Source organism: Punctularia strigosozonata (genome assembly GCF_000264995.1).
Source record: "Punctularia strigosozonata HHB-11173 SS5 unplaced genomic scaffold PUNSTscaffold_1, whole genome shotgun sequence".
Lineage (NCBI taxonomy): Eukaryota > Fungi > Basidiomycota > Agaricomycetes > Corticiales > Punctulariaceae > Punctularia > Punctularia strigosozonata.
This window is the reverse complement of record NW_006767433.1, coordinates 3897382-3921669: the sequence shown is the minus strand read 5'-3', so window position 1 is coordinate 3921669 and position 24288 is coordinate 3897382. Positions and strand designations below refer to the sequence as shown.

General features: G+C 56.2%; 8 protein-coding genes across 8 annotated transcripts; 4 read left to right on the top strand and 4 right to left on the bottom strand.

Moving 5' to 3' along the window:
• Positions 1 to 922: 922 nt before the first annotated feature.
• Positions 923 to 3736, top strand: PUNSTDRAFT_57521 (threonyl-tRNA synthetase; the record flags this gene model as incomplete). Its single annotated transcript, XM_007379358.1, has 13 exons — positions 923 to 1072; positions 1121 to 1202; positions 1253 to 1468; positions 1515 to 1644; positions 1693 to 1810; positions 1861 to 2007; positions 2064 to 2309; positions 2358 to 2687; positions 2743 to 2880; positions 2933 to 3231; positions 3293 to 3347; positions 3397 to 3526; positions 3579 to 3736. The coding sequence occupies 13 exons, from the start codon at positions 923 to 925 to the stop codon at positions 3734 to 3736; spliced, it is 2199 nt and encodes a 732-aa protein (XP_007379420.1).
• A 43-nt stretch (positions 3737 to 3779) lies between these two features.
• On the bottom strand, positions 3780 to 5334 carry PUNSTDRAFT_110583 (uncharacterized protein; the record flags this gene model as incomplete). Its single annotated transcript, XM_007379357.1, has 9 exons — positions 3780 to 3818; positions 3873 to 3956; positions 4011 to 4322; positions 4384 to 4503; positions 4553 to 4926; positions 5012 to 5070; positions 5127 to 5176; positions 5233 to 5261; positions 5316 to 5334. The coding sequence occupies 9 exons, from the start codon at positions 5332 to 5334 to the stop codon at positions 3780 to 3782; spliced, it is 1086 nt and encodes a 361-aa protein (XP_007379419.1).
• A 1257-nt stretch (positions 5335 to 6591) lies between these two features.
• On the bottom strand, positions 6592 to 8040 carry PUNSTDRAFT_124024 (TBCC-domain-containing protein; the record flags this gene model as incomplete). Its single annotated transcript, XM_007379356.1, has 5 exons — positions 6592 to 6958; positions 7017 to 7136; positions 7198 to 7704; positions 7779 to 7948; positions 7983 to 8040. 5 exons carry the CDS (start codon positions 8038 to 8040, stop codon positions 6761 to 6763), a joined length of 1053 nt encoding a protein of 350 aa, XP_007379418.1. The 3' UTR covers positions 6592 to 6760.
• A 1064-nt stretch (positions 8041 to 9104) lies between these two features.
• PUNSTDRAFT_110581 (amidase signature enzyme) lies at positions 9105 to 11462 on the bottom strand (the record flags this gene model as incomplete). The annotated part of the gene is made up of 12 exons (XM_007379355.1): positions 9105 to 9171; positions 9228 to 9348; positions 9522 to 9638; positions 9694 to 9767; positions 9821 to 9951; positions 10012 to 10200; positions 10253 to 10417; positions 10471 to 10587; positions 10642 to 10808; positions 10863 to 11154; positions 11217 to 11318; positions 11436 to 11462. 12 exons carry the CDS (start codon positions 11460 to 11462, stop codon positions 9105 to 9107), a joined length of 1569 nt encoding a protein of 522 aa, XP_007379417.1.
• A 715-nt stretch (positions 11463 to 12177) lies between these two features.
• On the top strand, positions 12178 to 16476 carry PUNSTDRAFT_140778 (uncharacterized protein; the record flags this gene model as incomplete). The annotated part of the gene is made up of 6 exons (XM_007379354.1): positions 12178 to 12277; positions 12326 to 13545; positions 13662 to 13900; positions 13950 to 14087; positions 14142 to 16371; positions 16423 to 16476. Coding segments are annotated over 6 exons (3981 nt in total), but the record flags the coding sequence as incomplete, so codon positions are not given.
• Positions 16477 to 20553: 4077 nt separating this feature from the next.
• On the top strand, positions 20554 to 21813 carry PUNSTDRAFT_117981 (uncharacterized protein; the record flags this gene model as incomplete). Its single annotated transcript, XM_007379353.1, has 2 exons — positions 20554 to 20797; positions 20849 to 21813. Coding segments are annotated over 2 exons (1209 nt in total), but the record flags the coding sequence as incomplete, so codon positions are not given.
• A 165-nt stretch (positions 21814 to 21978) lies between these two features.
• On the top strand, positions 21979 to 23069 carry PUNSTDRAFT_110579 (uncharacterized protein; the record flags this gene model as incomplete). Its single annotated transcript, XM_007379352.1, has 6 exons — positions 21979 to 22120; positions 22172 to 22246; positions 22299 to 22390; positions 22446 to 22540; positions 22594 to 22898; positions 22951 to 23069. The coding sequence occupies 6 exons, from the start codon at positions 21979 to 21981 to the stop codon at positions 23067 to 23069; spliced, it is 828 nt and encodes a 275-aa protein (XP_007379414.1).
• Positions 23070 to 23486: 417 nt separating this feature from the next.
• Positions 23487 to 23916, bottom strand: PUNSTDRAFT_49271 (uncharacterized protein). Its single transcript, XM_007379351.1, has 2 exons — positions 23619 to 23916; positions 23487 to 23559 (listed from the first exon to the last, which is right to left on the bottom strand). The coding sequence occupies exons 1-2, from the start codon at positions 23754 to 23756 to the stop codon at positions 23524 to 23526; spliced, it is 174 nt and encodes a 57-aa protein (XP_007379413.1). The 5' UTR covers positions 23757 to 23916; the 3' UTR covers positions 23487 to 23523.
• Positions 23917 to 24288: the final 372 nt, after the last annotated feature.

Below are 24288 nucleotides of genomic sequence, written 5' to 3'. Positions count from 1 at the left end.
CTCTGAATCTGATACGTCGGCGTCATGAAACGCATCGTCGACATGTCGATCGGCGACAAGGACGGGGGGCGCGGTGGCTCGCTCAGGGGACAGCGTCGCAGATGTCCTATACCTGGAGGGGCCTGCGACAGCATTGACAATGGGTACCTTTCTTCTTTTCTTCTTGCTGCGCTTATCCGCTCTGGCTCTGGTTTTGCTGGGCTTGCCGTCCTCCCCGGTGCGCGCGCGCTTCCGGTCTGGGCTGCCTGAAAGTGCATCCGCTTCCGACATGGATCGTTTCGGCACAGGTACTGGTGCTGCGAACTGAGGTACCCCCTGGCCTTCGTGACGTGCGCCTTGCGATGTACTGGCCATTCGCGATGGGTCAAGCTACAGGGATGAGCGCTAGGACTGAGCAGGAAAGACGCGACGGCTGCAAAAGAGCGGCTTAGCTGTGCCACAAGCGTGATGCGGTGACGTCCACGTGATCGTCACGGGCGTTTTCTCCCTGGCTCGGAGTGACACTGACAGCCGAGTATTCGCGAGCTGCACGTCCTAACGCGGAAAATCGGGATCGCAAGGGGAGCGATTGGACCTCGTAGACTTCCAGCCATTGCGGCAGAATTTACAGTGGTCGACATCAATCCCTGAGCGCGTTCGCCCGGGCAGCTACGTCGTCGGATCCTCCGGCGATCTGATAGCGAAGATATCCGCCCGCGAACGCACCCAGACTCGGCAGGTGCATAGATCACTCAATCGCTGCACACAAAACAACAGCTGACCAGGAGCCTGTGCGATCCCCCCGTGCCCAGTGACTCGAGTGTTCAAGCGCCTGCATTGCATGTACCGTCTGATTCGCCCTCTCATATCCTGTACATATACCTGCCAGCGAGTCAGCCGACTTCCCATCTCGCCTCTCGTCGCCTTCAAACGTTACGCGTCCATGTCTGCCGAGCATCCAGTCGGCTCTTCCCAGCAAGCCGTCCAGGTCGCGGCGCTCGAGGCGCCCCATGCCGATACCCCTGCGCATCCGGCGGGGAAGCAGAAAAAGGAGAAGGCGAAACCTCAGGCAGAGTCCGCATTTCCTCTCGAGGTCCGGTTTCCGTCATGTTTCCGTGCCATGCACTGAGGCCGTTCTTAGCGATCTCCTCGTCCCGAGTTCTTCGACCATCGGATCAAGATGTTCGAACAGTTGAAGGCAGAATACGATGAATGGGTCAAAGGTAAGATCGATTAAGCCTGAGTTGGTTAGCCCATTGAACATCCTGTTCAGCGCAGCCTAGACAAGAGATCGCAATCTCTATGCCAGACGGATCACAACGCACAGGCACAAGCTGGGAAACCTCACCCATGGATGTTGCCAAAGAGATCTCGAAGAGCCTCGCTGAACGTGTTGTGATTGCCAAGGTTGACGGGGAGCTGTGGGATCTAGAGAGACCGCTTGAAAAGTCGGCCTCGCTCGAACTCCTTAGCTTCGATGACGCAGAGGGTGAGTGAAATCGTCCCAGCGGTATGCTCGTCTAACCGTTCCTCAGGCAAGCGTGTATTCTGGCACTCCTCCGCCCACGTCCTTGGCGAGTCCGCTGAGCGACACTATGGCTGCCACCTTTGCATTGGCCCACCCACCGAGGAGGGCTTCTTCTATGAGATGGCCATCGAGGACAGGTGAGAGTGAGATGACAGACCGCGAATACCACACTCATGTCCACGAAGACCCGTCACCCATGCGGATTACCCGGCACTAGAGAAACTCTCGGATTTGGCGATCAAGGAGAAACAAAAGTTTGAGCGACTTGTGGTGCCGAAAGAGAAGTTGCTAGAGATGTTCGGAGTACGCCCTCCGCCTAGTCTTCATATGCCTGTACTCATCCTCGGCCTTAGTACAACAAATACAAAAAGTATCTCATCGAGACCAAGATTCCCGATGGAACTTCCACGACCGTTTATCGCTGTGGTCCCATGATCGACCTTTGCGTTGGCCCTCATATCCCGCATACCGGTCGAATCAAGGCTATGATGGTCACCAAGGTACGCTACCTTTCTCGTCCCCAACTTATGTTTAATTCTCCTCCCCGTGTTGGCAGAGCTCCGCGTCGTACTTCCTCGGCGACTCCAACAACGACTCGCTCCAGCGTATCTACGGCATCTCCTTCCCGGACAAGAAGCAGCTGACCGAGTACAAGGCGTTCTTGGCCGAGGCGGCGAAGCGAGACCACCGGAAGATCGGTAAGGACCAGGAGCTCTTCTTCTTCAACGAGCTCAGCCCAGGAAGCTGCTTCTGGCTCCCTCACGGTACCCGTATTTACAACACCCTGGTCGAGCTTATGCGGGTAAGTCGTCTGGCACTCATCGCCTGCGAATCTGACTTAATTTCCTAGGCCGAGTACTATAAGCGTGGCTACCAAGAGGTCATCTCCCCGAACATGTACCACAGTAAACTATGGGAAACCTCGGGTCATTGGCAAAACTATGCGGACGATATGTTCACGCTCGACATTGAGAAGGAGAAGTGGGCGCTAAAGCCGATGAACTGCCCTGGCCACTGTATCATTTTCGACTCTCGTGATCGCTCCTATCGTGAGCTGCCTATCCGGATGGCGGAATTCGGCATTGTTCACCGAAACGAGGCCAGCGGTGCGCTCACTGGGCTGACCCGCGTTCGCCGCTTCGTACAAGATGATACGCATATTTTCTGCTTACCGACGCAGGTACGTTACGGATCGGAAAGCAGGCTCATCCAACTTACCGATGGCTACCGTATAGATCGAAGAAGAAATCTCAAACTTGTTCGACTTTATGAACCACATCTACGGTATCTTCGGCTTCGACTTCCAGCTCGAGCTCTCGACGAGGCCAGATAATTATCTGGGCAACATCGAGACTTGGAACCACGCGGAAGAGGTTCGTCAGGACTCACTTGGTTAAACTCTGTGGTGCTGACGATGCTCTGCAGCAACTGAAGAGTGCTCTGGAAAAGGAGTACCCAGGCAAATGGGAATTGAACCCCGGCGACGGCGCGTTCTACGGACCGAAGATCGACATCAAGATCCGTGACGCCCTCCGCCGATCCTTCCAATGCGCGACCATCCAGCTTGACTTTCAGCTTCCGGAGCGGTTCAACCTGAAATACCGCGGACCGGAAGAAGCCAGCAGTGGCGACCAGCCAACCCGGCCTGTCATCATTCACCGCGCGATCCTTGGGAGCGTCGAGCGATTTGTTGCGATCATCACCGAGCACTTCGCTGGCAAATGGTGCGCATGCCGCTAATTGTTCCTTCCGCAAATCCACGTCTAACAAAATCGTCCGATATAGGCCCTTCTGGATTTCCCCGCGACAAGTTCTCGTAGTTCCTGTTGCTGTGCCTTTCGTAAGTGACCTTGCTTTCGTTCCAGGTATGCCCATTCATCGCCATGTAGAGGGATTATGCCTCCGAAGTCGGCAAACACCTCTCAGACCTCGGCTTATGGGTCGATGTGGACAACGGACCTGAAACGCTGCAAAAGAAGATCCGCAACGGCGAGATCGCGCAATATAATTTCATTCTCGGTATGGCTCCTCACAATGGAGTTGAGACTCGTACTTAAAAATGTGCACATAGTGGTGGGTGAAGAAGAGCAGAGTAGTAAATCCGTCAACGTGCGCAACCGCGATGATGTCGGCACGAAGGCTCGGTCGCAGATGCTCACTTTGGAGGACATTTCATCAAAGCTGCTCGCCCTAAAGAGTTCGCGAAGCTTGAAGAACCAATTTGCGTAGTAGATGTCTGTGCATATGTACTTCCGTCGCGTCCCGTTGTGAATCATACTGGAATGCTGCCCAAGGATTTGACTTGGTTCCGCTGGATCGGAGGGGATTGGTTTTAACGGAAATGAACGCGGGATGCTGAGCTCACAATCTGTTGGATGCCATCGCGTTCTTGTTGCGGTAAAGACGATATCTGCTCCGGAGTGAGGCTGAGGATCCGCATGAGCATGTCCTATGTGTACTACGTTATCTTTCAGGGGTATAATAACGGCACCGCAATACTCACTCTTTGGGCCGGATCACCGTAATCTTGCACAGGTAGAGTCGCGGTTTGTGTGGGCGTTTGCGGCGGCGCAGGTACGGAGGGTGGCGCGGAGCGATATGCGGTGTACGGAGGCACTACCGGCGGTTGAGCATACGGAGCCCCAGAGGTGGGTAGCATGGGGGGCTGTGGTTGCACATGCTGCGTTGGCTGCACTGCTGGCTGGGTATAGGGTATTGAGGGCGCAGGTTGTTGGTAGGGCAGAGGTTGCGTATATGGGCTTGCCACAGAGGGTGGGGCTGAGCCACGGGAACGAACAGATGCGGCAAGCATCACCTGGAGCGATCATAACGCAGTCAGTATGACGCCCCTCGCTTAACTACGCAGGCTCACGCACGTTCAATATCTCTTGATCAACAATGTTATTGAGAAGTAGCGCCTCAAACAGTGCATAAGCGAGCTGAGGATTTGATACGAGGAGCTGTCGCGCTTGGTCCGGATGTGTGATGATGAAAGCCTGGGGGAATCTCGTTCAACTACTCAAACATAACACTTGTGTGGCGAACCTTCATCTGGGCGAGCACTTCCATTAGTTGATCTGGAGGTATATGGGCGAGGTTTTCAGTGATCATGTCTTCCGCAGTAATGCCAGGCGGTACGGGTATCCCAGGGGGCAAGCCCCCGATGCTTGTGTTCGAATCCGTTCTTGATAGGCCGCCGGTGCTTGACGCAAAACTGCCGGTACTTTTGTCACGGTCATCACGCTCTCGCTCACGCTCACGCCATTGAGCCCTGGTCTCACCACCGTCAATGATTTCGCCCCTGACGGTGGTCTTGCCTTCAAGGAATGGGTCGGAATCCGCAAGATCTATGCGCAAAGGCCGGCCACCGACGTCGACATTGTTCAGATTGCGAACGGCCGACATTGCTGTTTCATGATCTTGAAGGATACACATTTGAACAATTTGGCAAACGTCAGATTCTATTCCTGATCAAAATAGGTATATGGAGCAAAGTGAAATCACCGGCAAATTCACAAAACCCGTAGCCTTTCGCTTTTCCTGTTTCTCTATCGAATACAAGTCTTTTCGTGGTCCCGGTAAGTGGAGAGGGTGACCAGAGTAAATGATGGGCAAATACCTGAAGCCGATGACTTCGCCAACGGATTTGAACACATCTATGAGTTGATCCTGAATGTGCATACATTTCAGTAACAGGCTATAAACCTCAGACAGGCCAAGCGCACCTCGCCCATGTTGTAGGGAACATTTCCGACTGTTCAGTGGTTTAGCAGACGACTCTCAAGCTAAAAAAGTCACGAGTACGCACCGAAGACGACCTTGCTCATCTTGACCCGTGGAGTTATGTAGAGGCGGCTTGCACTATTGAAGGTTGTGGCTCAGTCAGAGACTTCCTGCTTTTCGAGTGTGCAATTGTCCAGTTGTTTGAGAGCAGTCCCCGTCAAGCTCTCGGTAGTTGTACTGTTCAGTGTTGTCGTCGCTGCTCGCTCAGGCTGAAGCCTGCTAGAGCCACCGCTCAAGTCATCGCCACCGACAGTACCTCTGCGGCTCAGCTGCGGCGCGCATCCGTACTTCTGCAGAACGGACAGCCCGTTGTATACTCCTCATGAAGATCAAATCAAACGTTTTTTGGCGAAGTGTCACCGGGAACGTCGTTAACCTGGGGTTAACCTACAGCGTGAAACACAATAATCATGTACTGTACTTAGCTCGCTTTCCTGGCTGTTGAAACGCGTTGGTCCGCCTGTACTAACGTGAACGGCCACTCCCCTAGCTGTTGGTTCGGATCAATCGCCGCCTTCCTCAATAGTGTTTTGATCTACAACTCTTAGGATTAACGAAGAGAACATCGTGTGGCGCGGTCCCGGTCTACTATACGTGCGTTGAGCGGTGTACTACTTATTGCTAACATTCTGCAGCTGCATGCCCATACTGAAGTCAGAGCTGAAATACTACCATGACATTCCATTTAGCGATAACGTCTCAACTCGAACACGTCGTATCTGAACCAGATTTGAACGGGTCTGAACTCGCAATGTCTCGAACTCTCCGCTAAATGCGCGTCGGGACCGAGAGATCTCGATCCAACCTATCGGCTCGGTGCGGCCGATTGTTGCGCCCCCTGCTGTTCAAGCGGTAGTCGCAGTGATAGCGCATTCACTCGCGCATATAGCGTGCATGCGCACTATGGATTGGTCGCTCAGAGGATGTCGGAAACCAATCGTGGACGATGTCGGAGACCGGTGCCGCCAGGCGCAGAGCGATCTCATGTTTCGGATCCAAGACTTCCGACAGGAATATTCACCCCTGATATGTCCTTCAGCCCATGCATAGATCAGCTATAATATTAATGTAGCACCAGTGCAGCGAGAGATCAGAAGACTCCGAGCTTCGCATCAAATGTTAAGTTGAGTTCTGCTATCCCCGGACAGATAAGGATTGCGATCCACTGATACAGTCTAATATAATCGGCGGGCTCAGTATTCTGTGGGTCGGCGGAAGGGGGGCTTGTAAAATACCTGGGCACATGCAAGGTGTTTTGGACGTCGAATCCGGCGCTCGATGGCGAACACGGTCTAGTCTGGGTTGTAGGGTACTTTGAGATTCAGGCGACAGGAGAGGTCGCGTGCAGCACTGAGAAACCCCCCTGGGACGATCAGAAAGCGAAAGAACAAGAAATCTCAGGCATGTATGTATTCGATAGAGTACACCCGCTATCATCGCTGCCTGCCGACGCCCCAATCACCGAGAAGATCAAGGGTTGGGGAGCGTGCGTTCCAGCTTGTCCGTCCACGAGTTCCCTGCCGCCGCATCCCGACTGGCCGCCAGGATCTCGGGCCATGTGTCCTCAGCGATCCGATCGGAATCCGCCAGGACGGACCAGTTGGGTGACGCAGTATCACGGACGTGCGAGAAATCTTGCACGGAGAAATTTGCGCTGCCCCCGCCGTCCTACCAGTGCAAGCGGTTATTGTTTGCAGACTCGCATGCGGGCACATGTGATGCTTACCCTTGTGTTATCGAGCACCTCGGGATAACTGGTAAACCTGATCTGGCTTGAGTGTTCGATGATCGGGTTCGACGAGATGGAGAGGTAGACATCGACTTTCGACGATGTGTGAATACGCAACTGCGCAGGGACAGAGTTGGTCAATGGTCCCGCGTAACGACTGCGGGGCGAATGCACGTACCTGATGGCATCCTGCCACTATCGTTGAGCGTCTTGCATCGTGGACCATGATGCTCCCGCTCAGCGGTGGGAGAAGGACGAGCGAGTTGGTGACGTTGAGTATGTGCACGGCCGAGAACTGGGTAGGCGCTCGGCGCGAGGACGACGTGGAGGGAAGGAGGTTCACGACGCAGTGGTCGAGGTCGGCGATCGCGACGCTCAGCTCTGATCGTCCCGCACTCGGGGTCCACGAGAGGTCCAAGTAGCTGTGCGTCTGTCCGCGCAGCGTGAGGTCGGTCGCCGGTCTGGATGCGGATGCGGAAGACGCGGAGGTGTCGGACATGGTGGTGGCTTGCGAGGAAGGGGCGGAAGATGTGGACATTGCGGGCTGTCCTGATGTGCGTCGCGTACTCCCAGAGGGAGGTGGACCCGATGGGGCAGGTGGGGCAGCGCGCCTGAACGCGAACTTGGACTTTGGGACGGTGGTCGTGCGAAGGCGTTCCGCGGACTGTTCGAGTGACCGCAGTTGCTGGACGTTGAGAAGGACGTGTGTTTGTCGCAAATGCCCGGGACGTGTACGATGATCAGATGAAAGCGGCACACCTGTTCAGTCCGGCTTTGATCATAGCTCGGGAGATATCCCTCGCTGCCCGCGCTGACCAGATGCCTTCGCAGTTCGGAGATGGCAGCGTGTATTCGGGCGAGGGAGTCCGAGCTGGGAGAGAGGGTGCACTGCTGGATCAGGGCGGCGAGATCTTTGTGGAGGGCTGAGACTGGGAGGGAGATGCGGGCCGAGGGGGCACTGACCGGCGTGTGCCTTGGTGAACGTCTCATAGAACTGCTGGGCGAGCTGCTGGTTGGACATGGCTGGGCAGCCGGACGAGAGCACTCGGATGGCTGTGCCCGGGGACCACGAAGAAGCGAGCCGCTTTCCCACGTCGTCACCTGCGCCTCCGTGCCGCTGGGCTGCAACTGCACCACAGCACCACCCACCCCGAGACCGAAACCGCGACACGGCCCATCCGCTCAGCTCGCTGCAGTCCACACCCGGATCGCACTCGCCCTCGCGGCCCCCCGCTTCTTTCATTTCGCTGTCACAGCCAACCCGAGCCGCGAGCTCACCGCTCCCACCATCCGACCAGGGACGTCGACCCAATGTCCTCTCTCATCGAAGAGTTCTTCGCCGGCTGCTGCACCGTCTGCTGTACGTCGAGACCATGATGTCCCCGGGCTCGTCGAGCAGCCTCCTCAAACATGCGCGATCAGGTATATGCTGCACCGAATCCTGCGAAGCGTGGTGCAACACTCGTAAGCTGTCATCAGCACGTGGCTTTCCTCTCGCCCATTCACGTTCGCGCCAACGCGGCCACGAACAGAGGCCTTTGGCCAGAACGGCTGCGGATGTTGCGGCGACCGGGGCTGCTGCAATTGCTCTTGCTGCACAGAGTCCTTCGACCAGGACAGCTGGGACAAGGCGAATAAGGCGAAGACGGACAAGCAGCCGGAGCCTACCGCACAGATGTCGACCTCTGGTGCCCCAGATCGAGAGCAGCAAGACGCCTCTGGGGATCCAGCCCCGTCATGACTGCGGCATTGATCGAACTGCAGTAGTATGTTTCTGCTCGCCATGTTCGCATGATAGGGTTTGAAACCTATATCAGATCGCGGAAAGGCCCCATCGCTTACACGTTGTCGTGGCATCCTGCCGTGCACCCTAATGCCATCTCGTCTTGGAACTTTCCCTCATGATCATCAATGTTTTTGGCTGTCTTCTTGTCCGTATATACCCCACAGAGTGTATTGTAGTGAGCAGCACATACTCGGAAGCATCAGTTCGCACATGGCCCCAACGTCACGGCTGCACGGATCAGTCGCTATACGGCCGAGCATGCGCATCGACGAATGTGCAGCTAGTCTTCTCTTCCCAACTCATTTCCCAATGACATCGGCCAACTGTGTGGTCGGGATCGCCGCCGGGAATGCTCTTCTTTGCAGCCTATCGAGCACATGGATCAGCACACACAGGAGAATCTGAAAAGGAGCCAAGCCCGCCTAGTCAGAGTTTTTTGCTCGTATGCGAAGGCATAGCTGATCAGTTTGAACTCGCTGAATGCTGTGCCAAGGAACGATAAACCGAACGGGACGCCGGGTGCAGGGTAGACGGTACTGAAGTCTGCAGGATATGATCGTTGGATGTGAAAAGAAGCGGACGAAACCAATCGATCGATGCCTACTAGTGTCAGGGAATGCCGGCTGAACGGCCGTACCGTCAGGATAGAAGCCAAGAGGCACTAGGAGATGGCGCGTGAGCACGCCCTCGCTGGTGAACGACATCAATCAGCGTACCGGTGACGATGGGGTATCCAGCGATGGCGGCCGGCACGGTCGTAAAACCGAATGCCGGCAACACTAACGCTTCTACATCAAACTGCTTGAGTGCGGCGTCAATACCGTTGGTGGCCCCTGTTGTAAGGATAAGACGTCATCTCTTAGCATTGACCTGTGGCGAGTCGCCCACCAAGTTCTTTGTCAAATGCGAGGGCGTCGAAGTATGTGGAGTTGAATCCGTTCGTGGACTCGGACTCCAAGAATCTGTCAGTGTACGAAATCGGTATTCAGCGTCAACAGCAGGGACGCCAGCTTACATGCTTTGACTCTCGAAGTCGAGCGGCTCCTCCAGCTCTGGATGAGCGTCATCGAACGCGATGAGGTCTGCAAGAGATCTGACACCGGATGGGTTGGAGACGAGACTCTCGTAGTATGCGTTTAGTTGTACCTAATGAAGAATTCAACCGGGTATGAGATGTCCATTCGAAAGTCGAAGCTGGAATAGTACCTTGAAGTCGACATCGAGGACCAACGTTTCGTTGTTGGAAACAGCAATCTCGTCTGCGCTAGGAAGATCTGCGGGATCGACGACGGTTGCACCGAGGTTCCTCAAGGTGTCCAGGGCCGCCTCGAACGCGGCAATGATGCTATCGTCTTGGCCAGAGATGCTTTGGTTGAGGAAGACGCGGCGGGGAACCTTGAGGATGCAACATGAGTTTGGCTGACAGAAAGCAGACGACGCCACGTACACCAATCCGAACGCCCTGCAAGGCGCTCGCGTTCAGCGCCTGCGTATAGTCTGGAACAGCATCCGGCTGCGCGAGAGTGAAGTTGTCATTCGGATCTTTCCCGGCAATAGCAGTAAGTACGATGGCGGCGTCTGTCACGGAGCGACACATCGGGCCGACGGTGTCCTAAGCATGCCCGAACTCAGTACGCGGCCGCTCATGAACGCAACGAAATTCACTTGGTGCTCGGATATAGGCACGACGCCTGCACGGGAGGTGAGCCCCACGGTGGGCTTGATACCTGCGAGATTGTTGTGATCCGAAGGGCAGGTTATGCTGCCATCAGTTTCTGTACCCTACATTCCCGTTTGTTAGAAAGGTGCTGGAACCGAGATCATACAGACGCTCACAAGTGTTACCGTCGCGAGACCGATGGATGCTGCGACGCCAGAGCCGGAAGAGGAACCGCAAGGATCGGCCGATGGGAAATACGCGTTCGTCGTTTGACCACCGCGACCAGACCAGCCGGAAGGTAAATTGCCGCGGAAGAACGCAAATTCCGATAAGTTGGCTTTGCCTGAGATTTGTTCAAACGTGAGTAGGGAGTCACCGCATCCGCATAGTTGTTCACCAAGTATAATAGCGCCAGCCTTGCGCAGACGCGTAATGACGCCGGCGTCGCGGGGCACCACCGATCCAAGTAGGCTGAAAGAACCTGCTGTCGTGTTCATGCCTTCGCTGGCGATGGTAGCGATGTTGTCCTTGACAATGACGGGGATCCCGTGCAAGGGGCCGCGCTTGCCAAAGAAGGCGCGTTCTTCGTCCAGAGCCTGTGCCTCAAAGAGGGCGAGGGGGTTCGTTTCGATTACCGCACGCAATTCGGCGCGGTCAAGGTTGACTTCTTCGATCCTTCGCAGGTACGCCTGATTGCCATCGCCTAGCATGAGAGAAAGGCAGCGAATGCGTTGTGATGTCAAGCGCTGACCTTGACGAGGTCGACGCTGGTGAAGTCGCCGGCGTCCAACCCGTTCTGGAGCTCGAGCACACCGGCTTCGTATAGATCGGGCAGCGCAGAACCATTAACACGCTTGCTAAGGGGCGATGCAGAGAGGGCAGTGACGCGCTTGAGATTCCCGGATAGGGTTGAGAGCCATGAAGCTTGTGCAAGGTGCGCAAGCACGAGAAATGCGACGCTGAAGCATACCAGCTGTTTGAGGCGGGGTGATGACATGCTTGTAGGCGGTTTAGCCGTGACGGTCGCAGTCTCTTTCTCTGAACCCGAACCGCAGTCGTCGCTGCCCATCGAAACCCCCAGTGGTTATAAGTACAACGAAGAGGGCGGACGTTCACATGATGGAGGCGTGCGTCCAGCGCGCCCTCGACGCGATAACGGTGAGAGCGAGCGAGAATTCTGGACTGTATACGGATGCTGAGTGCACGGCACCCACGCGGAACCTCGTGGCCGGGAAGGTGGGGATAATTTTGCTACCATCACCATCCGTCCTGCTCGAGGATGGGGAAACAGCTGAAGCTCATACAAGGGGGTCGGAGCCCTTAGATTATAGACAAGTTGAACGCGTGAGAGAATAACTTCGGGCCACTACAGCCACAAGTCGTAGGTGCTGGAGAATTAGCGGGTTTCACCTGGTCTCACCAGATATTCGTTACGCTTCGTGGGGGCTCCCTTAGGTACGCCGAGAGCGTTGCTCCATTGACTTGCTCGTCGTCGTCAACCTGTAAAGCAGGCCAGTTGTGGGAAGAAGGGCTATGAAGGGACCGCAAAACGCGGTCACGGGACTCGGTCAACGCGACGCATCACGCCGGCCCTAAAGCTACCGGTTGATGCAACTGGGCTACTTAGAGGAACTTTCCCGCTCTGCTGCCGACGACCTAACTGTGCCCGACATCGACTCGTCGAATGCTCTCCGTTTAGACGAACAACAGGCATGAGTGGACGTCACGATCCACCGCGCTCCCCGCTTTTCGGGACCGCGACATTCTCGACTCTTAGCCCATCCGACACGTACGACTATGACAGCCGCAGCTGTAAGTTCATGATTGACGCATGTTCATGTCATGCTCATGCCGTCGCAGCCACACCCAGACCATCTGCTCAAGCAAACACCGAGCAGAATGGACGTTACTCTCGCCGCTCTCCACCGGAATACGATGACGACTCTGACGATGCCTCCTTCGCCGACCAAGCGGAGGTCGAGGCCGCACTCAACATGATTGACAATGAACTCAACAACGCCGAAGATGTCGTCACTGCCTGGTCCACGCCTAGAGCAGAGGGCGTGCTGCCCGAGCGTGACAGGCGCCATCTCAGCACCATCACCGAACGTACCGAGGGATCCTCGCGTCCACTGTCCGGTGGCCACTCACGTTATGCAACCGATCCCGGCGCTACCCCAACACCCGAGCGCGTCCTCGCCATCCCTCGCTCCCATACGCCAGACAGAGGAATCGTCCGAGCCCATACCCCAGGCAGGCGTGTTGGGGAGCTCGCCGCGTTTTATGAAGAAAGATCAACGACACCTGGTCACCGAAGGACGCCCTCTGCGCCCGCGGGCCCTCGCTCCCCCAGTCCATATGCGGGAACGTCTACAGGGTATGGTTATGGGACTACCACTGGATACGACAATTCGACGGGATTGACTGGACTCACGAGCTCACGATACACCGCCACTGGTTACGGAACGACCACGGGGTATAGCACCAGCGGATATGGAGGCTCGTCTGGTTACAGCTCACCGACGAAGAGTCGCTCGACAATCTCTTCAGGATCGTCTGGATACGACCCGACAACGCTATCTTCCCTCCTTTCGCCTCCCCTCCGGACGGACACACCCACAAATACGCGCACCGACAATACCAGGACCACGGAGACGTACACAAGCAACACATTCACAACCTTCAGTGGCACGAATTCGACGACCGCTACGTCTAGCACCGCCACCCCGACCGCCACCGGCCTTCGCCGCCCACAGACGTCTCCGCGATCTCCCCTGACATCTGTCCGGAACATCGTCGCAGCCTGGAAACAGCGGACACCATCGTTAGGCACCGGAAAGGGCTTGAAGAAGGATTCCCCCTCCCCCACTCGGGATGAAGGATTGTTCAGTCTTCGCAGGCGAGCAGAGCGGGGTGAGGCGAGGTTGAGAGAGGAGGCTCTTCAAGAGAGAAGGAGCGGCCCATCTCTGCGCGAGCCCGCAGGAAGGAGCGAGATGGCCAGTTTCGGTAGCGCGGTCATTCCACCCGCATTCGATATCAGTGAGCTCGGTGCCTACGCCAATGCAAGAGGAAGTCAGGAGGTGAGTCTCCGGCTTCATACATTAGCACGTGATGCTACTTCTGTGCTATGCCTTCATTGCTCACATCGTAAATCCGTATCTGAACTATGGCAACGAGCTAATGAACTCCCTGGTAGCCCCTCCGTATCGGTTTGCTGTGGTACCTGAACGTCCACGGTTCGGAGCCATATCGCTGGCAACGATGTCAGGCTCTTTTGTATCCACATATGCTACTTCTCTCGTGGATCGCTCCGGCTGGCGGTCGCGGGGTCGTCACCTTGGACCTGCTGAACTGCACAGAGGTTCGCTCTGTGCCATCGCCATTGCATCCCAGCGCGCGGGATGATGTAGGGACCATCGCGGCGAGGGCTCAGAGGTAGTCATCGGTTAATTTGACGGAGTACACAATGCTGACTTAATTCCAGTGGAGAAACCACTGGACAGAGTGGGGAGATGGGATTGATGGAGATGTTGTGTCCCTTCCAGCTGTTATACAGTGATGGCGTCGAGCGGCTCGGCGCGGAAAGCGCCCGAGAGCGAGTACGCTGGGTCAGCGCGATTTGGTGCGTTACTTGCCATCCAATTCACAGACAATTCCTCAGTCCATGCACTTCTAGGGAGGCTTTGGATCGTGCGGTCACCATTCCTGACCGCTCGGTATCTGGCTCACCGACGGGTTCAATCCGCACCATCCGATCCATGGCGAGTACGGCCAGCAGGCAGTCCGGTTCACAAGCAGCATCTGGATCCGGCTCAGCATCTACGGTGTTCGTCCCTCCAACGGACACGATACCCGACCTATCAGACTTGCAGTCCATCTCAGGATCTAGCACGTTTTCGTTGACGCGTAGGTCATCCCGCGCTCAACATACTCGCGCCGCAGACGATGGTGCTCTGTCTAATCAGAGCTTTGTCTACCCCGGCGATCCGAGGGTAATCGGCCCCAGCCGCAGCAGCTCCATCAGGCGGACGACATCTCTGACGGACCTTGATCGGGAGTTCGCCACCGCGACGAGTCGCGGTCCAGGCGGACCCCGCGCTTTTGGCATCGCTAGATTTGGCACCCGACTCCCGTCAACTCGGACAACCACCGCGGAAGATGATGACGAAGCGTTCTTTAGCACGGGCTCACGCACAAGTGGGACGGACTCCACTTTCTACTCGTTACCTTCAGCGACAGACGTCGTCAGCGATGCGCCTTCGAGGACTCTGAAGACCGAAGTATCCCCGTCGACGTTATCTTTTCGCCGAACTGCCTCAGCTTCATATCTGGGTGATTCACACAGCGGTTCCTCGTCGTCTCGTACGCGCACCAGTCCCTCCCATGGCAGCTCGGGTTCTCAAACGAGTCTTTCGCGTATGCAAGCCGTACGGCGTCGTGCGGCTGGATCGAGCTCGCGCACATTCACTACGACTTACCTCGGATCGGATGAGACGTCAGACAAAGAAAACTCCGGAAGCTATACAGCCTCCGACTCTCGTTCTACCGGCGCTAGTGACGAATATTCGAGCGGTTATGACAGGTCATCGTCTGGCCGGGATTTGAGCATGAGCACGCTGGAGAGCTATAGCTCCTACTCCGGGACTTATTCGAGCACGTACTCGGACTCTTACACGGGATCCAACACTCGCACCACCAGTTCTGGTGGACCGCCGTCATACCCATCGTCTTCTGCACCTAGTGAGCCTGGTGCTCAAGATCCCGGGCAACCTCCGTCAACCCCTTCCGGCTCATATTCCTCTGCGCCAAGCATTCCATCTCTTGACGAGTATGCTACGGCCGAGAAGGCGTCCACGGTATTCAGTGAAGGTGATCGTGCCTCTACAATCTATTCGATAGCCGAGAAGGCATCTACGGAGTTCTCGGTCGCCGAGGCAGCCTCTACCACATACTCTACTGTTGAACGAGCGCCCACTGAGTACGGGAGCATTCCTTCGGAGCTCCCCCTGGATGAAGTGGACAGGGAAAGCGTCAAACTGCCGACCGAAGTACCGACAATACCGTCTTCACCAGCGAGCGTCCATCCCGAGAACATCCCACTTCCTCCTTCGGTCTCCCCATCAATTGCCTCCGTCTCTCCGCCTGCCGTAGTCCCGCCATCACCTACCGAGCCCGTCAGTACGTCGTTGCTTTCAACGGAGTCAAGCCCGACCGAGTCTTCGGTTTCTCCTAGCCCCGTCCGTTCTCCGACTGAACTCACGCCGACACCAAGCACTCCATCCGTGCTTGAACCGTCTCTACCGAGTCCGTCGATACGGGAATCTATGTGGGCACCGGAGACTGATGAATCGTACGAGTCTTCCTTCCTGGGGGCCTCTCCGTCTGTGCAATCTATCGCCGTGCCCGAAGGATTAGATGCTTCAATAGAAACCTCGTTCTTAAGGCCAAGCCCGTCCCCTGTAACACCCGGTACACGGCTGAGCACCGTTCCCGAGACGATCTCAGTATCTGCAGCATCGTCACCGATGCCTCCGTCTCCTCCTTCGCTGTCGCCCACGCCTTCATCACCGTCAACAATCACGCCAACGGCGTCGCCGTTGACAATGACGGTATCCTCAGTGACACCTACGCAGTCTACACGCTCGCCCACGGTCTCTTCGTTGACTCCGACGGTACCATCCCTGACTCCAACGGTATCGTCGCCGTCTCTCCCTCCTCTGCCTTCCCCGTCTCCAGCCACCTTCACGTCGTTGCTGCGCACACCGTCGACACTCTCCACAGCATCTAGCATCTCCATGCGTTCATCTGTCCTGTATCCGAAATCGTTGCTTGATGTTCCTTTGGAGGATGTGCCAACGGAACCTTCGCTGCTTAGCACCGGCTCGTCTCGTTCTAGCCCAAGACTGGTGAGGATGCTACACCTGTTGCCGATACTTGCTAACAGTATCTATTCGTAGCCTCTCCCTGAAGATATACCGCTACCGAGTTCTCCGGCAGCGTCGCTAGTCCCTCCCTCTGTCCCTCCTAGCGTGAGCGAACATACGCAATCCACTAACATCCCGTCCATCCGCGATACCCTGGATACGATTCCCTCACGTCCCCCCAGTGCAATCTTATCGCATGACGTAAATCGACTGCTACAGTACCTGCACGAAATTGACGATCTCAGAGGGGTGCAGAATCAAGGCATCGCGGACAATGTTCGCGCCATACGAAATGAGCTCACGGAGCTATCTAACTTCCTCACCAATCGGCCGCCAGTAGACGTCCCCCCCCCTGTGCCACTCAAGGATCGATCTGTTGGGCAAACGCCCCTCCCTTCTCCTCGACCGGCTGGCCCTCGTGAAGGTCCCCATCTTCGTGGCGACGCACCTCGGCGACGACCGCCCCATCTGGTGCCTATTCCTGTCACCCCACCGCCCTTGCGTCCGGCTTCTCCCAGCAGCCTCTCATCGTCTATGTCATGGCTATCTTCGCACCATTCCGACGATTTCAGCCTCATGGAAGAAGAGCAATACCCTAGTTCGCCTCGCTGGCGTGACCAAAGCGATTTCTCCGAATCGCTTCCTTCCTCCCCTGTCTCTGACCTGCCTTTTGCGAGTGAGGAATCCTTGTCGCTCCCACCAACGCCGCGGTCTTCTGCTATATCATCCTCACTACCGAGCTCTGGTCCGTATCTTTCGCGATCGTCATCGCCAGCCACGTCTACGTTGTCAAGTGCTACGGCGAGACCCAGAGATGACGCTTCGTTATCCAACCTGCGTGAGCTCTTGGATCAGCTACGGAATCAAACCGAGGCTCTTCAAAACGGCCAAAGGGAGACTCATGATCTCCTCAACGACCTCCGCGATCAACGACCGGAAGAGGAAAAGCTTTCGAAAATTGAAAATCTGCTCCAGGATTTACTCAACAGGAGGGTGCCGGGCATGCCTGCGCCTCCGTCTGATATATATGATAGCGGATCGGAAACGTCCTCTGCCCTAGGACGTTTACGGCAACGATGGGATGAGTTGAACCGTGCAAGAGAACAACGAGAGCCTTTGCACCTTCACATGCCGATTCCAGTCAGACCTGGGCCGTCCTTGGATGAACAACTCGCTGACTTGCTGACGCCTGGGCCGCCTCTGCCGCCACCTGTCGTTCAACAGCCCCCGCCTTTGGTCCCATTAATGTACCGTCCGTTTACGGGAAGGAGAAGGCTGCGCAGCCTCAGTCCAACTACCAGTGCAGATATCCCTCCGCGGTCCGCGACAGTCCCCTTGCAAGAGGAACCGATTGAGCTATACCGTTGGCCTCATCCCTCCTATCGCCCCCCCAGACGTCGTACCGGGCGTCGTACTGGACCCGCTATGTCTTCTGGGGTCGTACCCTCTATTGCACCGACGGTGCCTTCCGACTTCGGTCCCACGACGCGGAGGCCTCAGTCTGATGACATCGACATGTTACGTGAGATAGAACGACTTCGTGCTCAACGTGCACGTCCTCCTGCGCAGGGCGTTGTGAGTATCGCTTGATCCTGCTACGCGTTCCCTATTCATTGTTATATAGCCAACGGACCTGCACGACCGACCTCCAACCGCTCCACCCGATATGGGAGGTCCACGGCCGGTCTCCGGCACCTGGTATCGCCGCCGACCAGCGGTATGTTCGTGAATCTAACACCGTATCGTACTCACGCTACACGATAGACTGCACAACCTCCGGGTCAGAGTGACCTTGACGAGCCTGAGGGCGCCTCAGCAGGCGCGGCTGCTCCAGTAAGTTAACTACATTCAACACGAACCGTTCTCATTGTTCCCCAGAGCGCCATACAGATGCCTCAATTGGACACTATGATGGGTCTACTTCGCGTACGTGTTGTCTAACTTTGCCTGCACGATTATTGACGTTGGTTGGCAGGAGAACCGCCTGGCACAGATGGCGTCAATAGACCAGCAAAGGGAAATCATGCGGTATATGCGGGGCTTGAACGAATGGCTGGAGCGCGATGTGCATGATCGTCAAGCAGAGATGCGGGGAGTATCCGCGCGCGTGGATCAACTACGCCAAGACCTTGGCAGACTGAGCAACGCTTTAACAGGTGAGTTTCGCTACGATTCTTTGAAGGGCATAATATGACCAACCGTGTATCCTCAGGTCAACCCGTTGTTGCTCAGGGGCCTGGTGTAATGCCTTCCCAAGGGGCGCCTGTCGTTATTCAACCAGGAGCTCAGCAGCAGCCCGGTGGCGCCGTGGTGATTCCCCCTCCTCCCGTGATGTCGGGAACGCCCTTCATTCCAGGCTTCGTCCCTCAACCACCGATTCACCAGCCTGTCGTGCCGTCCGCCGTAATACCCTCAGCGGTCTATCCCCAGCGAACGTCCAGCCCTGGTAGTCCTTTCATACCTCCTCATCCCGGGTTTGTACCCGGGATGCCGCAACCCGTCATACCGGATATGAATCTGTATGGCCCAGGACCTCCTCCGCCACAGCCTTACGTGCCTGCCCGCCAGGAGTCGGATGAAGACTCTCCCATCATCCCCCCTCGACCTGATCCGGTGATCGTGATACCTCCACCCGGACAAGCTGGGCCGCCCGGCCAAATGCCCACTGTTATCCCTTTGAGCCATACGCAACTCAGTCCATCCGAGTCGTCCGGTACCGGTTCCAGTGCCACTCAACACCGATGGCGGCCTCCCTCTGCACCTCATGACGCGCAAGATGTTGCCCGTCCAGGCACCGCACACTCGTCTCACACACCGCAGCCTCCAGCAGTTGTTCACGTCCATACGGCGCCATCTGCACCTGCTGCCGCCGAAACCGAACCACGGGTTGGTTCACCGCGTCACCCAGAACTTCAGCCGCAACAGCAGCCTATCATCATCGCGCCAGAGGGCGGTCAACAGGCCCCTTCCGCCCCCTCGCAAGCTCCCATCATTATTCAACCGGCACCTGCCGGGATGCCTGGCATGCCCATGCCAGGAGTACCCCCGATGCCAGGAATGCCTATGATGCCGCCAGCCCAACAACCTACCGTCGTTTTCCAGCCACAAAGGTCTCGCAGCAGTCGCAGTAGTTCCTCTGGATCCTCAGGAGGTACTCGCCGGAGTCATCGCACTCATACCACTCCTGTTGTCGTCGTGCCCAGTTCGAGGCGCGAAGATACTTATGGTGATAGGGGATCCCACAGAGATCCGACCGTCGTTTTTGCACCAACTCACCGTACGCGGTCATCATCACACTCATCACGGACTCACCCTCGCCATCATCAGAGCACGCCATCAAGACATGAAGGTCCTGCTGTTGTTATACAGCCCGCTCCTTCGCAGTTTCAACAACCGCCTGTCGTCATGACGGCTCCCCGCACTCATGGACATTCCCCGCCGCCAATCATAGTGGAAGGTGATCGACCTCGAACTCATTCTCCATCTGTCCTCCGCGTTGCAAGCAGATCCTCGAGGCACAGTCCTAGTCGACCGGTGGTCATCACCGGGTCACGAACGCATCCATCCCGCCGTAGCCCATCACCCACTTACTTCAGAGACAGGTCGCGGAGTCCTCGCCGCCTGCGCCAACGCCGCCCAACTCATCGACCTCGCTGGCGTCGCGAGGGATCATACGAATACTCTCCGTCGGGTAGAAGGTGGTTTACCAGGCCAAGGTCTAGGGATTCATCGTACGACGATGCTGGAGGTCGCCGCCGCCGCCGCCCTTATTCGCGGTCTCCTGGTGGTCGCCGGTACTACTGGCCCAGGAGATCGCCTGCCCGATCGAGATCATCGACACCGTCATACGAAAGTGACCGTCATGACGAGCGCCGTCGGAGACCGCATGGAGCTTCGCATGAACCCAGATATGTCCCTACAATCAGCCGATCACCCAGGCGTCCACCTACGCATTTGGGAAGTGAGTTTGACCCAGATCGTCGCACGTATAGGCCCACCGAAGACCGTAGGTCACCTTCGCCTCAACCGATCCCCGTGGTTACGGAAGGACGACCATCGAGAATTGGCACAGGCTATGACCCAAGACGTCGGCCTTCACAAGCAGCTACGGACTACGATCCTGCCCGCACTATGTTGCATCGGCCCCCGACAATTGTTCCAGAGATGGAGGAAGGACCCTCGGATACACCAACGTATGCTGAACAGGAAGCACCGCCGCATGCGATACGACGCCCTCGAACAATTTCGCGTCCAGGTACCCAAAGACCTACTGCCGTCGTCAGAGAACCTTCGTACGAACGCCCGCCGACGCATCTTGCTCATGAGGAAGAAGAATTACCTGAGGAAGAAGTCCCCGACGACGGATATCATCCGCCCGTTACTCCATCTAGGACTCCCCCTAGGCCCGGTAAGTGTTGTCCACGAATCCTATCGCTCGTGACTTGACTTTGATTCCAAGGACGTTCTGTTGCGCCAACTCGTGTAGATCGAGAGGAAGTGCGCCGGAGTCCCAGTGGTCGCACTGAGCTGGAGTCACAGTTAAGGCGCGCCCGCCCAGAAGAGCCGTTCATCCCCTATGTGCCCACTCAGCCTTCTGCTCGTGCAGCTACTGAGGCTCTTCCCGGGTCGGAAGTGGGAAGAATCCCACTCGTAGACCGTCCGCTCTCGCCTGTGCCAGTCGTTCAAGATGATGGTCGGCCTCCAAGCCCAACGCGATCCGCAGTCACCCACATTCCCCCTCCCCGTCCACCGACTATGTACGACTTCCCTGATCGCGGCCGCTTTGATGATTTGGAGCGTAACATCCTGGATGCTGCTCGTGAAAACGAAGATCATCGTGAACGTCACTTCATGGAACAGGAAGAAGCCCGGGAACGCATCTTTGAGGATAACGAAGCTCGGCGGGAGGAGGAAACGGCTGCTCGACGTGATGCTCTCTTGAGTGATTTGGAGCAGCGTTTCGCACGTCGCCCGTCGTCTATTCTTCATGTACCGCCTCCCGGTGGTGAGGGCGTCCCCATAGTCACGCAGGAGGGTGACGAAGCGGCTGCCGAGGGTGACGGGAGGCAGTCAGGCGCCGATGATCAGGTCTCGGTGGTGTCTACCATCCATCATGCTACGGCAGAAGCAGCGTCGCGGCACGCGGCGGAGATTCTAGAGGCGGTTGCTCTTGAGAGGCAGCAGATTGCTGCGGATCACGAAGCCGCTCTGAATTCGCTGCGCGAAGCAATTGCTCAGGAACGCGAGGTGCATGTTCTGGAAATGCGCGAGGCAATTCGAAAGGAGCGGGAAGATGCCATGCGCGAACGTGAGGAGGAACGAGAACGCATTCGCCAGGAATTACAGGAAGACCGAGTACGCCTGGACGACGACCGAGATATCAGGGTTCGCGAGTTGGAGGAGGAGCTGGCCAGAGTGCGCGCCGAATTGGAGGAGGAAAAGGCTAGGAGGATTACCGATGACGTGGAGACACGAGAACGCGAACGTGCGGAAGTACTTGAGCGTGATGAGAACATTCGTGGGCAGTTGACCGACATCACTAATCTGGTGCAACAACAACGCGATGAGATGGAGAGGAAACGGACGATGATGGAGCAGCGCTGGGAGGAGAAGAACCTGCGGAGAGAAGAAAAGGACAATCAACTCTCCGAACTCAAAGAGATGGTTGAGCAGCTGGTCGAGGACAGAAACGCAGCAAGGGCCAGGTGGGAAGCCGAGCAAGACAAACCCAGTACGGTCTTATCGGCTCTTGAATTATCTCTCGTACTGATTTACCTTTCAGCGATTGAAAACGTGTTGGCAGAGCTTCGACAGCAAAACGATGAACTTCGCGAAACCCTACAACTCATGAGAACTGGTTAGCGTGGATTGTTCGAGGGTCTGAGCAATTCCTAACTTTTTCCCATCAGAACTGTCAGAAGATTCTCAGCGTCAGCATAACGAGACTCTGGAGGCTGTTAGGGCCACGGCTCAAGAACAAGTCCCTTTCAACATCCAGGGAGTAAGTCCGGTCCACCAGCGTATACGAACTCAGTCTCTAAAGGCGCTATTCATAGTACCTCGATGAGTTCAGCAAGGCGTTGGCTACCGAAGTGCGTATGCTTCTGGGCGAGGTTGGCAAGCTACGAGAGGAAAGACGAGCTCTGCAGCAGTATGTGACCATTTTGTAATGTCTCTGTTTTACCTGACGCTCTCACTCTACAGCGAAATTGGCTGTTTGCTCTGCATGCGAAGCAAGTACGGACCGGATGGTGAATTCAACGAAGGCTGGAAACCGCCAGCGGCTGCGCCGACGGAAGCGCCGCCACCTGAATCCGTTCCCGCTGCTCCAGAAGAGCCTATTCGCGCTCCACCCGCTTGGCGTACTGTCAGAGAACGAGGACCTTCACGCCGAAGAAGAAGAGATCAATCAGCCCCGCCTGCTGCTCCGCAACCGGTCCCTACTGTTGCCCCCAGCATTCCGGTCGTGACCCAACAGGGAGGCCACACTTCATGGGCTACCTGGCAACGTCAGCACTGAGCTTTTCCCCGAAAGAAACATATACTGACACGTGTCTGTAGCGGACCCTACCTACGCACCTACACCGCCGAGCCGCGAACCCACATTACTCGTACCCGAACAACCGAGCCCTGGCCTGTTTGGGCCGCGCTCACCACGAACCTCCGTTCGACAAGGCTGATCCAGCCACAAATCTTTTTTACAACACTATCTGCGTACCGATGATCTTCAGGAAGATGTCTTACTCATGTATGGCCGTTTTATCTATACTTGCGCTTGTTACAATAGGAACGATATCATTCCCGACTCTAATGTTCTGTATTATATATACGATACTGCTCTGTCATGCCCAACCCGTTGCAATGCCTTGCTTCCAAGTCGCAACGATTCGTGCATAAGTTATATGTAACCTTTAACGTACAGGGGCTCAGCCGAATCAGGATCGTGGCAATAAATTACGTGATCGAGTACAGTACATCAAGCCACCTGCTTGCATTAACCTCATCTCTAAGTCCCACTTCGACGAACTCAGCACTGTATGTCGATCCAACCTCGGTTCCGTGGTTCGTCTCTTTAACGGCTTGCTTTTCTCAACCAGATGAGAGAGAAGTGGAAGAAGAAGCGTTCTCGCAGACTCAGACGTAAACGCAGAAAGATGAGGGCTCGTTCCAGTGCGGACACATCCACTTGCTTTCGCTCGCTCTTTCCTGACTGCTCGCCGTTGTTGTAGAATAAGCGAATTGGCTACTGTAGGGCCTGATTCACACGCGGATACCTTGCCAATACGGTCGTACGACGAGATCGTCACATCATGTTCAGGCGGACTATCCACACGTTCGACGTGCCCGCGTCGTGATTCATCGTTCATCGTGCGCTGCGCCACATATCATAGCAGTCAAGGCAGAGCGTGCCCTCCCTGGTTCATATGGGAAAGCGGTTGCCAATCGTCGAAAAATGTTGTAGCTTTGTATCGAAACTATCGCTGCTTACTCAACTTCAGTAATGGTCATGAATTGAGGACATTCCGGCACCTGATGATTCCGCGGATTGATGCACATTGGTCGCCAGTAGCGCGTCGATGCTTTGGGCTGGAGACCTGGCGTTCGCGATGTCCTGACAGTGACTGGTACGGTGCGGATGATAGCAAGGCTGTCCAGGCATCGGACCTGGGTGAGTATATCACGCTCTGGCGGGCTCCAAGGGTATTGACAAGCCAGAGATGTTTCATATTCGTGGCACGGCACGCCTCTGTAAAGCCACCCTGGAGGAGGACAGACATGGACGATACCGCTATAGCCGGCCACGTGCCTGGCGTCCCTCCGCAACGTGCTGCGGCTACCCCGTCGTGTTTGTTCGCGTACAATCCCTTCGCCTCGCCAAGTCACCGTCGAGCTACTCAT

What these genes read in the sequence shown, in the direction of transcription:
- PUNSTDRAFT_49271 (XM_007379351.1), bottom strand. Translation starts at nt 23,756, where the DNA reads ATGAACGATGAATCACGACGCGGGCACGTCGAACGTGTGGATAGTCCG. An exon ending in CAGTAGCCAATTCGCTTATT is followed by an intron (nt 23,560 to 23,618) that starts CTACAACAACGG and finishes ATGTGTCCGCAC; the next exon opens with TGGAACGAGCCCTCATCTTT.